At 37.8% G+C, this 14,208-nt stretch overlaps 1 protein-coding gene across 1 annotated transcript in view; it reads left to right on the top strand.

Moving 5' to 3' along the window:
• The window catches only part of LOC138353091 (1-acyl-sn-glycerol-3-phosphate acyltransferase alpha-like), a 32,079-nt gene extending 18,766 nt beyond the window's left edge, over positions 1–13,313 (top strand). The window contains 5 exon segments of the mRNA XM_069305779.1: positions 920–1,101; positions 4,464–4,586; positions 4,588–4,624; positions 6,470–6,603; positions 11,232–13,313. Of these exon segments, the coding sequence (XP_069161880.1) occupies positions 920–1,101; positions 4,464–4,586; positions 4,588–4,624; positions 6,470–6,603; positions 11,232–11,279 (524 nt within the window). The 3' untranslated portion in view covers positions 11,280–13,313.
• The last annotated feature ends 895 nt before the right edge of the window (positions 13,314–14,208 follow it).

Genomic DNA, 14,208 nt, shown 5'->3' with positions numbered 1-14,208 from the left:
CGATCTCTTTTTACGGGAAATAACCCAAACAAACGAATAATGCTTCAGTGATTGCTATTCTGGGCACTGAATTACAGCACCACCGGCTGAGCGGACAGCACGCGAGTCTTGTGACCCTGTGGTCCTGGGTTCGATACCAGACGCCGGCGAGAAACAATGGGCAGAGTTTCTTTCACCCTATGCCCCTGTTACCTAGCAGTAAAATAGGTACCTGGGTGTTAGTCAGCTGTCACGGGCTGCTTCCTGGGGGTGGAGGCCTGGTCGAGGACCAGGCCGCGGGGACACTAAAAAGCCCCGAAATCATCTCAAGATAACCTCAAGATAACCTCCAAGATAACCACTCGCTCACCAACTGCTAATGTTAAGCAAATGTGCATCATAACTCATATGCACCTCTAGGTGGCTGACACAGAAAACGACTCTAGATTTATGCCTCTTCTGTCTCGTGGTGCAGCCTGCTGCAGAGCATGTTCCCGTTATAAAACCATTTGTTAATGTTCTGTGACTTACCCTCGTACACTAACATTAATTTATTGATATACTGTACCTGGATGATTAATGTGACATTCAAATGATGTTCCTTACAATTGACTAAGATATGGTTGGCTCTTGGGAGGAAAATGGAATTGGTCTGTGGTACTGTACATCTTGTAAAGTTCTAACCTTTTCACATGGAGCAAAAGTGTGTGTGTTGATACCGTATTTTAAATTAAATGTAATTTCTGACATTATACTTGTTGTTCTCATTAGCAAGCATAATTAAAATCTAGGGCATAATTTATAATCTCATAAAGATTATATGAGAGCAATATACCGAAGTGAATTGTACATTAAATAATACTGTGGTTATAAACAACATTAAAAGAACTTTGTATAATTTGCTTCCTTTTCATTATAATAGGTTTTATACTTTAAACAGGGATGGTGTACATGTGGCCTATGTTCCACAAGATCACAGCCATTGCCAAGAAGGAACTATTTTATGCTATGCCATTTGGGATGACAGCTTGGCTGTGTGGTACCCGGTTTATTGATCGTAGAAACCCAGACAGTGCCAAGGCCTCGATGAATGCAGCCTTGGATTATGTCAAGGAAAATAAGGTAAGTAAATGTATTTAGTTGTATTCTTTAAATAAATTAGATTCTGTACTGTATTTTTGTTAGCTTCCAATGGCTATCACTTTGGTAATTCTGTTTCTGTTTGGTAGTGATGTTTGGTAATTCTCTACTGTATTGCTGTATAATCTAAGATTATGTGAAAGCTCCTGGATTTTTAAATTTCTATTCCTTGAGTTTAATTTAGTATTAATGTTTTTTATTTTTTTCTAGTTTATTATAATTGAAGTAATCTCATTTCTGTACTACAAATTAACCTCTTTAGGACAGTTTTCATAAAGCTGTGATATGAAAGTATTGTTCTAATAGGTTTTCATATACAGTATTTTTATTTTACTGGCCGAAGACATACGTAATTGGATTTTATTTCTTTGCATTTTTGCGTAATACAGTGGAGGGCCTTGACTTACTATTTTAATCCGTTCCCAGAGAGAGATCGTAAGTCAGAATGAATTTTCCCATAAGAAATAATGGGAATTGAATTAATCCGTTCCACACCCCCAAAAATATTAACTTAAAAATACGTTTTATACTGAATACAATTTTTCTCTCTAACTACAATACAGTTAGAAACTGTATTGGCTTATGGAAGATGGTGAGGCGGGAGGAGGAGAGGTGTTACTGTTTGGAAGGGGGAGTTCCCTTCCATTATAACATCAGGCAGTGAGGACTTCTCTGGGGTACACTTATGTTTTGCCTGCATACCACTAGGACCTGGTTGTGGTTCACTGCTTGTTTCTCACTAAAAATTTGTCCATGGAGATTTTTTCTTAGTTTTAACATTTATCTGTAGTAATGCATCAGTGTCATTGAAAAGGTTAAGGCAACGGCCTACTGCAGCTTGATTTGGGCGAGTCATTTCAGCAAAAGTTTGCAGTTCTTCCCATGCTGCACACAATTTCTTAATTTTTGAGGAAGGGACATTCTGTACTGCCTCTATGGTCATCCTCACATGTGTTTTCATATGTTGAACCTTACCACTGACTTTCTTGGGACCCATGGCATGATATATAAAAATGACTTTCATGGGGAGCCGGTCGGCCGAGCGGACAGCACGCTGGACTTGTGATCCTGTGGTCCTGGGTTCGATCCCAGGCGCTGGCGAGAAACAATGGGCAGAGTTTCTTTCACCCTATGCCCCTGTTACCTAGCAGTAAAATAGGTACCTGGGTGTTAGTCAGCTGTCACGGGCTGCTTCCTGGGGGTGGTGGCCTGGTCGAGGACCGGGCCGCGGGGACACTAAAAAGCCCCGAAATCATCTCAAGATAACCTCAAGATGTTCAAAAACAAGAATTCACCAAAATAATGAAATTAATTAAAAGTGTGATCGTCACTAAGCAGGTGGCTCTGGTAAACTGAGGCAGGTCGGTCCATGCCACCAGGAACCATGCACTCGGTCGACTCGAATGCGTATCAGCGAATATTGTTAGTCGACGGCACGATCATAAGTAGTCATATTTTCCGACCAAATTACATCGTAACTCGAAAATATCGTAAGTAGGAGCAGTTGTAAGTCGGGGTGTCACTGTATTCTTATTCTGGGGGGAGCCCTTTTGGCTTCCCGGAGCTATCTGAGCTGATATGAATGTATTAAGACCTTGGCATCAGTCAAACGACTGGAGTTCTAGACTCGCTGGGGACCACGAGCCAACACCTGGCCCCCTCAGAGAGGCACAAGGAGCAATGGCCTACAGAAACCCCCATGAGGTTGGAAGCATTCTGTCTGCCATCGACCGGATCAGGCACCCAGAAAGGTAAGTATCCCAAAACAAACCCTTATTCTTTTTAAGATTGTTATTAAAAGCCGAACTGTTGGAGAGAACTCGCCAAATGAAAACGAGCATGACGTCACCGCGCTGCTGTGTGTGCAGCTTCCCACCTCCCCGGGAGGGTAAAGGGGGAGCCTCAGACCCCCGTGCCGGTTATCCACACTCCAGTTTTGTGGCTGATGTGATTCTTTGCGGTCGTGCACTCTGGCTCTGAAACTTCACAGTGCTGTGATGTGGTTTAGTCCTTTCCAATGGTGGTGTGTGAGCCAGGAGTAATTTCACAAGTATTCGGGGCTGCATGCACCTAGGGTTACTTCCCTAGGTGCCCTGTTTGGGTGACCTGGTTTTCCCTTCTTCCCTGTTGCAGGGTTTGGGGTCTCAGGTCTTCTCCAGGAATATTCGGTCCAGCCATCCTGTGGTCTATCCTCGTGCTCACGACATTCGTAAGTTTGCTGCCATCTTCTGTAACATGTGCTTGGGCTGACATTCAGGCACGTGGTTTTTGGAGGTCGAACAGGGTCCTGGCCAACTCGCTACCTAGTCAATGTTCCTGACCTTAGTCGGGTATGTGTTGCATTGGGTCGGCAGTTGCTGCCAGTTGTCTCGACTTCAAGTTCAGGAGTGAGTTCCTCTTGTTTTATCTTTGGTTAAGTAGCTCCGGGAAGCCAAAGGGGCTCCCCCCCACAGAAAACCAGTGTTGAATGTAATGAAATGCCATTTCCTGGGTGAAACCTGGAGGCTCCCAGCAACCTTCCTTCTCTCTGGTCGGTGGTTTTTTAAAGTGTTTTGACATCCAGCCTCAGAACTGGGGTGTGAATAGCTGGTGCGGGGGTTGGAGTGCCCCCTTTCCCCTCCCACGGAGGGGGGGAGCTGTGCAGACAGCGGCGCGGTGACGTCATGCTAGTTTGCTCATTTTCACTTGGGGAATTCTGTCCAACAGTTTTGCTTTCAGTAGCAATCTTTTAACCAGAATAGGGTGTTTGTTTTGGGGTGCTTACCTTTCTGGGTGCCTGACCCGGTCGATGGCAGACATAAAATACAGTACTTCAAACCACAGGGAAAACCTATAGGACATTGCTCCTTGTGAATCTGAGGGGGGCCAGGTTCTGGCTTCTGTGATTCCTTCCAGAGTTTCGGACAAGGAACTCGGCAGTCATACTATAGAATTGGTCCTATGAAGGCTCATGGTCCTCGGTAGGTCTAGAACTTCATTTGCTTGACTGATGCCAAGGTCTAATACATTCATATCAGCCTAGATAGCTCTGAGGAGCATCCGGGTCTCACCCAGAAAATGGCATTTCATTACATTCAACCCTTTTTTTTTTTTTTTTTTTATCACGATAGCTCAAGATTTTTATGGCATTTTGAAGAGCACTTTTTCAGAGTAAAATGCTATAGTGCCTCTGAAAAAACACGAGGCACTATAGACCAGTATCGCCAACATGCATTTTTCATTCTTTGTAAAGTGATGGAGAAAGTAATCAGGATGAGGGTAATGGAGCACCTGAAATAACAGTCCCATTCATTAAATTTTTCAAATATGAAATTTTCCCTCCCCCCCCCCACTCCCACCAACAGGTTAAATTATGGGTGTTTCCCGAGGGTACACGAAGCATGGGAGATGAGATGCTACCGTTTAAGAAAGGTGCTTTTCACTTGGCAATTGAAGGCCAGATACCAGTTCTTCCTCTTGTTTACTCCTTCATACCGAGGCTTCCTCAGTCATCCCTGCAAAGTTTCAATCCAGGTAAGTTACCTTTTATAGGTGTACTGTACAGAAAGGTCCTGATTTGAAATGAAAGTTTTGGTTTTCCTAAAGATCATAAACGTACATATAGTTAATTAGTTCTTTAATGCTTCTGTTTAACCCTTAGACTGTGCAATACATTCATATATGAATTGACAGAAAATAATTTAACATAAGTTTTTAAAACTTGCACAAACACTTTCCGATTTTTTTTTTCCATAATCAACTAGGCAAATGCTCCAACTTTGTCTAAATGATCACAGCATAACTTGAAAAACAAGAGTCAAAATTAATTTTAAATTGAATATTGAAAACTTTAGATTTTCAATTCAGAATAAAAAATATGAACTATCATTAATTGTTCATTTAATGTTGCTATTCTCTCAGAATAGCATATGATCTTCATTTTCATCAAATTAGAATATATGGTTTTCAGTATAGTTAACTATAAAAAAATCGTCCACTTGGGCATTTGAAATATGCAGCAAATTTAGATCAAAAAAATTATAACTCCAAATGTATACAAGTTTTATAAAAAATCCATTCTGATGGGATTGTAGAACAGACAGCTGAGCACACAATGTCAAAATATTGAGAATCGGTTAATAACTGGAATTTTAGAAGCACTCAAAGTTGAAACTCTGGTTTCAGAGATAATTGAAGTTATCAACAATGAATAAAGGTAGTTTTAATTTGTTAATTTAATTGTATGTTTTAGTAAACATTGTTTCACATATTCGAGTACGAATGTCAAAGTTGTAGGTCAATATGTTTTTGAAATGAAGTCAATTTGTCAAATTGAATGAAATGTAATTATGAAATTAAGTCGAGAAAAAATAACCCCCCAAAAACACCAAAATGCTGCATAGGGATAATTATAACAATTATAATGATTTAGGGGATATATTTAGGGGTATACTTTATATAAGTGAAAAAGCCCAAATATGGTCCCTAATCATCAAAACAACCTAAAGAGACAAAGAAAATTGTTTGAAATCAGAGAAAAATTAACCCCCCCCCCCAAAAAAAAAAATAATTAAGTCCCAAGTTTTGCGAGTTGTGACTGATTTATTTGTTGACAATTTCATTCTATCTTCACATAGTTATGAAAACATATGCATTCTAAAATCAGATAATAAACAAAGAAGAAAAAATACTAAAATCTTAAAAAAAAAAAAAAAAATTGGGGGGGGGGGGGACATTGATGAAAGTACCATGTATTAACAATGAACAATGTATTTGGTATATAACAAAATAGATCATATTAACATAGTTATTCATTATTATTTGTTATTATGTATTATTCAGCAATGATATAAAGGCACCAGCTGCATATCCACTTTGTGGACACTTCTTACTACTACTGTTCTTCTTTGAGCATCAGACAGGCGCTTGCATCTCTTTATTACTGCATAATCCTTCAGTTCCAGTTATTAGCTGTTCTCCTTATCAATAAAACGTTATTTTTCAAAAATTCGTCTAAAATCAATTTCTGAAAATATTTTGATGAAAGTTTCACGACACTGAAACCAGTAAGTTGGAGATTTAATATTTTTAAGTTATTTTTACACAATTCAAATATTTTTCGCTGACTATGCCCCCTATATTCGCTGTAATATGCACGGTCTAAGGGTTAAAGCCATCTTAAATCCTGGAAATGAGAATGTACTGCATAGTGTGAAGCTAATTTTCATTAACTCCCAGTTACACAAGCATTGAGGAAGATCTGCTTATTCCAGAGGAGACATTTCATGATGTACAAGTAATGTTTGTAAAAGTAATTATGCTGTCTAGTGGGAGGAAAAATAACGAATGCAGATAGATTGACCTGTTTTTATTAATACAGGTCACATCATCGTCACATGCCTGCCTCCAATTTCTACTAAAGGCTTGACTAAAGAAGACATGCCACAGCTTATGGAGAATGTACGGGCTCAAATGATGGAAGTTTATACAAAAACGTCAACACAAGTAAGGGCAAGTTTGTTGTTTATTCATGTGAATAATTTTCTCCTGAATTATCAGATTTTATTTTAAGTGTCTTAACACTTTTCCTGGGCCGGCACGCCACCCGCATCACACTGCAAGGTAGGCTGGGTGGTGTCGCGGTGCCTGTAAGCTCACAACCACACTCCAGTGTTTAACCTCTCCAGTTTTCTCACCTCAATTTTCAATCATTTTTTTTTTTATCAAATTGCCGCAATGTCACGTTTTTTAATTGCATAACAATCGGAAAGTAAGTGAAATTTTGGGGCATTGTGGACGCACATGACTCGTCCTAGTCTTCCCTGAACTATGAGAATTGAAATATGAACACCCAAGAAACTGCAGAAATATCCTAAATGTAGAGGTACATGTTGCTTTGAAAATTAATTTTTCCAGCCAATACTGTGTAAAACTTCATAAATAAGGAATGTTTTGACAGATTACCCAGCATTTCGTATCAAAGGAACCAAGCAAATAAGATCAATAGGATGCAATTATAAATACAGCAACACCTGTTGGGTATCTGGGGCTTTGACTCAAATATAGAATTATTTAATTATGAGAATTAATATAAATCGAAGGACCACCCACTTTTGAGAAAAGAGGGAAAACAAATAAAAGTGATTATAAGATTGACACTATAGAACCAGTGCCTATGTATGTTAAATTATTTAACAATCACTTAGAGAATGAATGGGCTGTATTATTGATTGATTAAAGTTAAAAGCCTCAAATATTAACATGGGGGGGGTTATTTCTAGAAGTTCATATATATCTAGGAACCAGTGTGGTTTGTCACCAGTTCATTAATGGGGTTAATAAAATAGTAGAATCTGAACTAGAATATAGATTCTAAAAAATCATGAAATATTAAATAATCAATATATTGAAAGATTATTAAATCCTAAGAAATAATAATGCAAACTTATTGAGTACTGAGCAGTAAATTATTGCGTTACCTTATTCTTCTTGATCATCCTATATAGAAATATATATAGAAATTAATAATGGCCTTATTCAAATTCTCTACTAAACAAGATTTAGTCTTATCTGTAAGACGACTTCATTAAGTCTGTTTCGCTACTCGTCGTCATGATCACAAGGTCCCAATAAGGAGGAAACACCAGTGGTGAACATCGTAGGTGAAGAAAGAAAAAACTTGGTTCATCCTCGTCTACACACTGTAATCTGGGAAATTTGAGTAGCATTTGATTAGGCTATAATTTATTCCAATATTCACTGAAATTAGAGTGAAATAATGTAAGCTACTAACATTGTATTGTTGGTCTTCTCACAACTTAACGACAGGCTACCCACAAATACACAATCTTGAATGATGCATCAAACCAGAAAAGTATACTTAACGTGAACGTGTTGAAACACTAAGGCCTGCCGATATCACGTCCGCCAGTCCCTGACATTCACTGCTGTGTACGTGTGATTACGGGCCGTGACTATATTTGTTGACGCGTAATTAAACAGTCAGAGTATTGTAGACTACGTAATGTTAAATGGCTGCCGTCTGTAGGGGCACGTGTGCACCACACGATGCCTTGTGCTTGAATCCTGCCTCCTTTCTTCCCACCATGCCCAGTCACGCGTGTGCAGAGACGCTCATAGCGATCCCGGACGTAAACCATTTCGGTTTACTATTATATTATTTGGGAAACGGAAGGAGTACAATTTGAACTATCATCACCAATAAATATTATTGGATAATAATACCTTTTCTCGTAAGGCAATTGTTCTAATTAACATTTCACAAATTTGAACGAGAAGGGTTGACGTGTTTTTATTTTACGCCACAGTAATATTTTACTGGAATAATTAATTTGGTTAAATACTCGCTCAGTATGCATAAGCATGCGAAATGGTTATTTCTTTCATAAAGAACAATAATTTTAGAAAGGAAAAGTAATTAACTGAACTCTATATTTCTCCAACATGTGGGAGATTGCATGTTTAAGCCTGCCATCAACGCTTGGCGTCATGATGGCTGGGAATTTTCTGACTAAATTATGCCTTGCTATGGAAACGCTAACGCTGTTAATTCTACGTGTTAGTGGTATTAGTAATTACTATGGTTAATACAATAATAATGTATTATAATACAAGGATGATGTATTAGTGTTGGAAAATTTCCAAACACCCATACATATTGAGGGATTTTTCAGTGAGAGAGAAATGGGGAAAAGAATGGCAAGAAATGTCTAAAACTCTACCATCAACTTGGTCAAATGCTTGGCAGGACAATGTGGCGCCCCTACCACAACCACGGATATTAACACAAGGTAAAATACTCGGCACTTCCACAACAATGATTACATCTTTATTTGCCAACATACAAGGCATCAAAACATTCAAATCAAAGTCCACTCTGTAACTAGTCTCCTAAATGAGGCCAAAGCCATGTTGTAGCTTTGACTGAAACTCGCACCAAGGATTGTGACAGAGATGGATACCAGAATTGTCTTTTCAGGTGTGATAGAAAACGCAAAACTACAGGGTGGAGTCAGCCGGTACATCTGCACAGAGCTGCTAAACACCACAAATGATATGGTGGAAGTGCTATTACTCAAATAGAAATTATACATGTGTCAATTGTCCTTTTATATAAATTGCCAGATGCAAAATTGTCACCAGTTTAAAGGCCAACATTCAAATATTGAATACTACAGTACTTGGAAAAAGTTCACAAACCCTGCCCGAAACTTCACCTTACTTTGGGACTTCAATTTATGGCACCTAAAATGGGGAAAATGTGGCAAATGATTATACCAGGAAGCAGTTTAAGTGAACAGTCGCACACAAATGAGCTCCTGGAAATGTGAGACAAGATTTGCCTTAAACCAGCAAATAGAACAACCAACTAGGAAAGAAAATGCTTTGGATATTACGTTTACAAACAATGATGAACTAATTAGGGACATAATGATTACAAATTCATGTTACTCGGATTACAATCTAATTGAATTTCAGACCTGCATGGGCAATAGGTCTGTGCAGCCAGTTTTCAGATCCAAGAGGAGCAGCATTCAGCAATAGCAAACTGATTAACTGGGAACAAATAAACCAGGCACTGATAGAAATATGGTGGGAAAGACAGCTAGGTAATGCAAACTTGAACCAGTGCTTTGAGAAAATAGGCACAATAGCATTATAAACGTGTGCATGTCACATACCACTAAGGAGAAAGAGAAAAAGATGTAAACTAGAATGAGAGCGGTATTCCCTCTATAAGTGACAAACACAACTTACAGGATATTAAGTGCTCAACTCTGTCCCGCAAATTGACAAGGAAGACTATGTAGAGAAATAGAAACTATTGAGCTAAGGTTGCAAGAATTGTATAAACTCCAGGAGAGGCAGAGAGCAAAAAAGCCATGGGCAAAATAAGAGGAATCCAAAATACTTTTTCTCCTGTGTAAAATCTGGAACAAAAACTACATCCTGCATTGGGCCTTTGCGCAAGAGTCATGGAACCTTCACAGATGACGGCAAAGAAATTGATGAAATACTAAGTTACAGTATGATTATGTTTTTGGTAAACCCCTGAACACATTGCTGATCAACGATCCAAATGAATTCTTTATGAATGTGACACCATCCCCTGCTTGATACCTGCTTGCCCCAAGCCATATATCAGATGTTACCCTAACCCCACCTAACTTTGAAGTAGCCGTAGACAGCATATCCATGCACTCTGCACCAGGCCCAGACTCCTGGGATTTCATATTCATCAAGAATTGGAAAAACAAACATTATCGCAGACCTTATACATCCCTTGAAGACGGAGCCTAGTTACTGGTATTATCCCAGACTTAAAACAGAGCGTGCTACTTCAGAGGTAGTAAAGCTGATGCAAAAAAATTATAGACCATTGGCTCTAACATTGCACATCATAAAGTTTGTTGGAGAGCCAAGAAGTAATATCACAAAACCCTGGGCAACATGGGTTCAGAACCAAGCATTCCTACCTCACATTGGTAGGCCACTATGACATGACCCTAGGTGCCTTGAAAGACAAAATGCTGATGTAATATATATACAGATTTTACAAATGTGAATCATCCACCATGAAAATCTCAATACCCTTAGGTAGCTTGCGCCTGTATTTTTCCTCATCCTCATATCAGACATACAGTACAAGGATACAAACTATAGTGCTGTATCATCCTTTGCAGATGACACTAGAATTTTCATGAGAGTAGACACATATAGAGGACACAGCAAACCTCCACTCTGATGTTAATAAAGTCTTTCAATGGGCCACAGAAATAAAATGTTTGATAAGGACAAGTTCACTTCCTTAAACAATCAGTCCCCTTAAACAAAATATATATATATATTGTTGATTTTCTTCTGTGACCATGGTTGTCACTATCCTTATCATTTGGCATGCAGTTACTACTCTCCAACTTCATTATGAATATAAAATTTTAGTTGTGAAAATAACTAATTACTTTTGCCACTTCCCTCTTCACCCACCAGCAAAGAAAGTTGTGCTTTTGTGTGAAGACCCAGATAATGTTTTTGTTGGTAACGTTGATTAATAGTTGTTAGTGATAAAAATATTAGATCTGTGCATTAATGCTTATTTACCACATTAACAGGTACACCATCCATGGCCCTTGACGGAAGCAGTCAAGAAAAATAGCTAAACAAAGTAAGATTCATCTTAGCACCTCGACGCCCTTCTCACTAGTCCTCCTCCTTTGTAGCGAGTGGACACACACTCACACACATACACACACACTCCTTACCACCAGATTTTATGGTGGCTGTGCTATTAATATTCCTGTGAATACTTACTGGAAATGCCTAAGCCCATTTAGTCACTGTGTAAAGAATCGATTGTTAAATATTTGCTGGGATGGCTGTGGATGTTGTGGAAATGTTAATTTAAATACCTCTGTGTATCTTCTCTCTCTTTTTGCCTCTCCTTCCCATGTCTCTTCAAGTAGAGAGAGAGGTATTTACACATTTAATTTACAATAATTTTGTAATATAATTAGATAACAAATATTATTATGTCTGTTTAGGCAACCAAAACTTAAGTTTAGTTTTGAACCTTGGAAATTTTTTTAAGACACTGCATCCTGCCTTTGCAAGTACACTTGGCAGACTTCTGTTTACTCAAGGTCGTCACCCAAACAAACTAAACGTGTAAAAAAAATAATGTAAGCTTTATTTTAAATTGCTAATTTTTTGTTAGGCAATTGGAAACTTACATTATGCAAATAAGAACATTGTTGACAACAGTAATATTGGGAGATATTTATTCAACAGCAATGTGCATACATAAGCTCCATATTGATATTCATACTTTGACAAGAGGTTGTGGATATTCGTCTCAAAGACGAAGACCGATGCAAATGAACAGCCTCTGCAAGTCGATGCTTTTATTCTAGGTTAATGAATGCACTCCATTGGTCATTGATAGTTGACTGTACCAGAAAATACAGGTAGAGCAATTCTTGTATAACTAAATGTGTAGTCTTCCAGTTTCCTATCTTTGTGTCATTTCTGCAAGTGGCCGGCTTTTCTGTTGCATTCTGTCGTCTAACAAACTTGTGTGAAGGTGTTTAATAAGCAATATTTACCTGTTGCTGCAACTGCCAGACATTTTTGCGCGATTATTAGTTTCGGTACATAATTATTGTAACTCGCTGAGGTAACTTGCTCTTGTGTAAATAGTAATGTCCATTATTTATTATTTACTAGTTGCTAAAAACAAAAAAAGGCAAAATAACAGAGTTGACACTAGCATGTTTTTTCACCACCCATTTTAAAAGAGGAACCTCTGTTAGCATTGCCTATTGTTGTAATAGTATCTATAGAGATAGCTTACTGAACTAGTAGCTCTAATATCGGTGGGGAGGAGGAGTGACAATTGGAACACTTCACTTAATTGTAGTGGTCAAGAATAAGTAAACATTTTTTATTAAAATAAACTAGGATTAAATTGAAGAAAAACTTTACAATGCATGGCACATCTGACAATGGCCTAGCTGTTGCCACACACAACTGCATTGAATGAAAGTCGTTGAAGCCATGGGTGAGGGTTTGTCCAGACGGCCTTAGATACAAAATTAGAACCTCCACAAAATGGTATGGTGGTGTTGCTGCACTGACAGAGAGCCACATACATTGTACCTGTATTTTCCACATTCGTAGTAATGTCTGGTCTATATTTTTCTGAATTTCATGCCACAGTGTTTTTATACTAGAAATTCTGATAGAAGATCGACTTCAAAGCTTCCAAAATATTGAAAACTTGAAGCTAACACAGTAGTTTTGATCATATGAAGAGATGCATTAATTAAAACACTGTAGCATTTAGTTTTCTTTAGAAACTATTGGTAACTGTCGTGGAATTTTTTTTTTAAAGTGTCGGTTCACACAATTGGCTTTTATCATAATTTAATGTTATTGATGTATGTGTTAATTGAGCTTTAATTACATAGTTAATTGTGGATTTTTTTTTTTAATCTGTTGTATGGTTCAAGGACTTCAGAAATTGATTATGGTTCTGAAAACCTTGAAATGATCTCTCAACATTTTGCACCACACTTGACCTAACTATTTAAAATATGTTGCATTCCACAGTGAAACTTATTGAACTTCAAATCTGTGTTGCTGTTATTGTACAATTCTTATAATTTATTGAATATAATTATAACTAAAACTGTTAAGTTTAGTTTTTATTTTATAGAAATTTACAAATGTGTTCTTTCCCTTTAAAAACAATTCAGATCCCTTTGATTGGTAATGACACCCTTTTGCACAAGATTTTTGCCTCAACAAGTGGGCACTTATTGTAGTAATTTAATACTGTAGCTGTTTAGTGTTGGAGCTGGCAATTGGACCAAAGATATGCTCATGGTAACAATAAAATTCATGTTAATTAATATAAATGTACTGATAAATGGAAGCGAACATATAGTCATCTCGATACAGTACTGTTGTAGGGAACCAAAGTGTTTGCTTTGCGAGAGTTGAAACGGTGCGCTGCTTTCGTGACTCTTGACGTTTCTTATGAGAGATGGCCATCTGTATGTGGTAGTAAAGTTATTTAGTATTTAAGTCATTACCAGAGTTAGCAGATCCCAGCATATATTTTGTTTTATTTATTTTTTAATTAATGTATTACTTAATCATATTCAGTACTGAACTTTATCATAATGGATATAATATATATATATATATATATGTATATATATATATCTCATAATGAATTTCATATATAGAGAAATGTGTTGGCTTGCTAGAAGCCTGATGTGTAATGTTATAATTTATATAGTGAGTAGGTAGATGCCTTAGCAGTTATTAATAATTTCCCACTGTGTGGGAGGCCTCTTAAATGTCCCTCGATTTGGAGTTTATTATGTTTTCACACTCGGTTGCAATAATAAGGCATTCACGGGTGGCAGTGTAAGGCAGAATGCGATGCTGAAAAAGGTCTCGCTTCCTCAAGTGTGAGGTTATTCCCCCGGGCAAATCTGGGTAAGTGACGTTAAAATATTGATTTAAATGTTACTCGGGCATGTTTTTTCCATTGGGAATAGTAGTGTAACAAACCCCGTAAGA

The sequence above is a fragment of the Procambarus clarkii genome, chromosome 56, assembly GCF_040958095.1.
Source record: "Procambarus clarkii isolate CNS0578487 chromosome 56, FALCON_Pclarkii_2.0, whole genome shotgun sequence".
NCBI lineage: Eukaryota > Metazoa > Arthropoda > Malacostraca > Decapoda > Cambaridae > Procambarus > Procambarus clarkii.
Note: the sequence above shows the minus strand (reverse complement) of the source record. Positions and strands in the feature narration are given on the sequence as shown.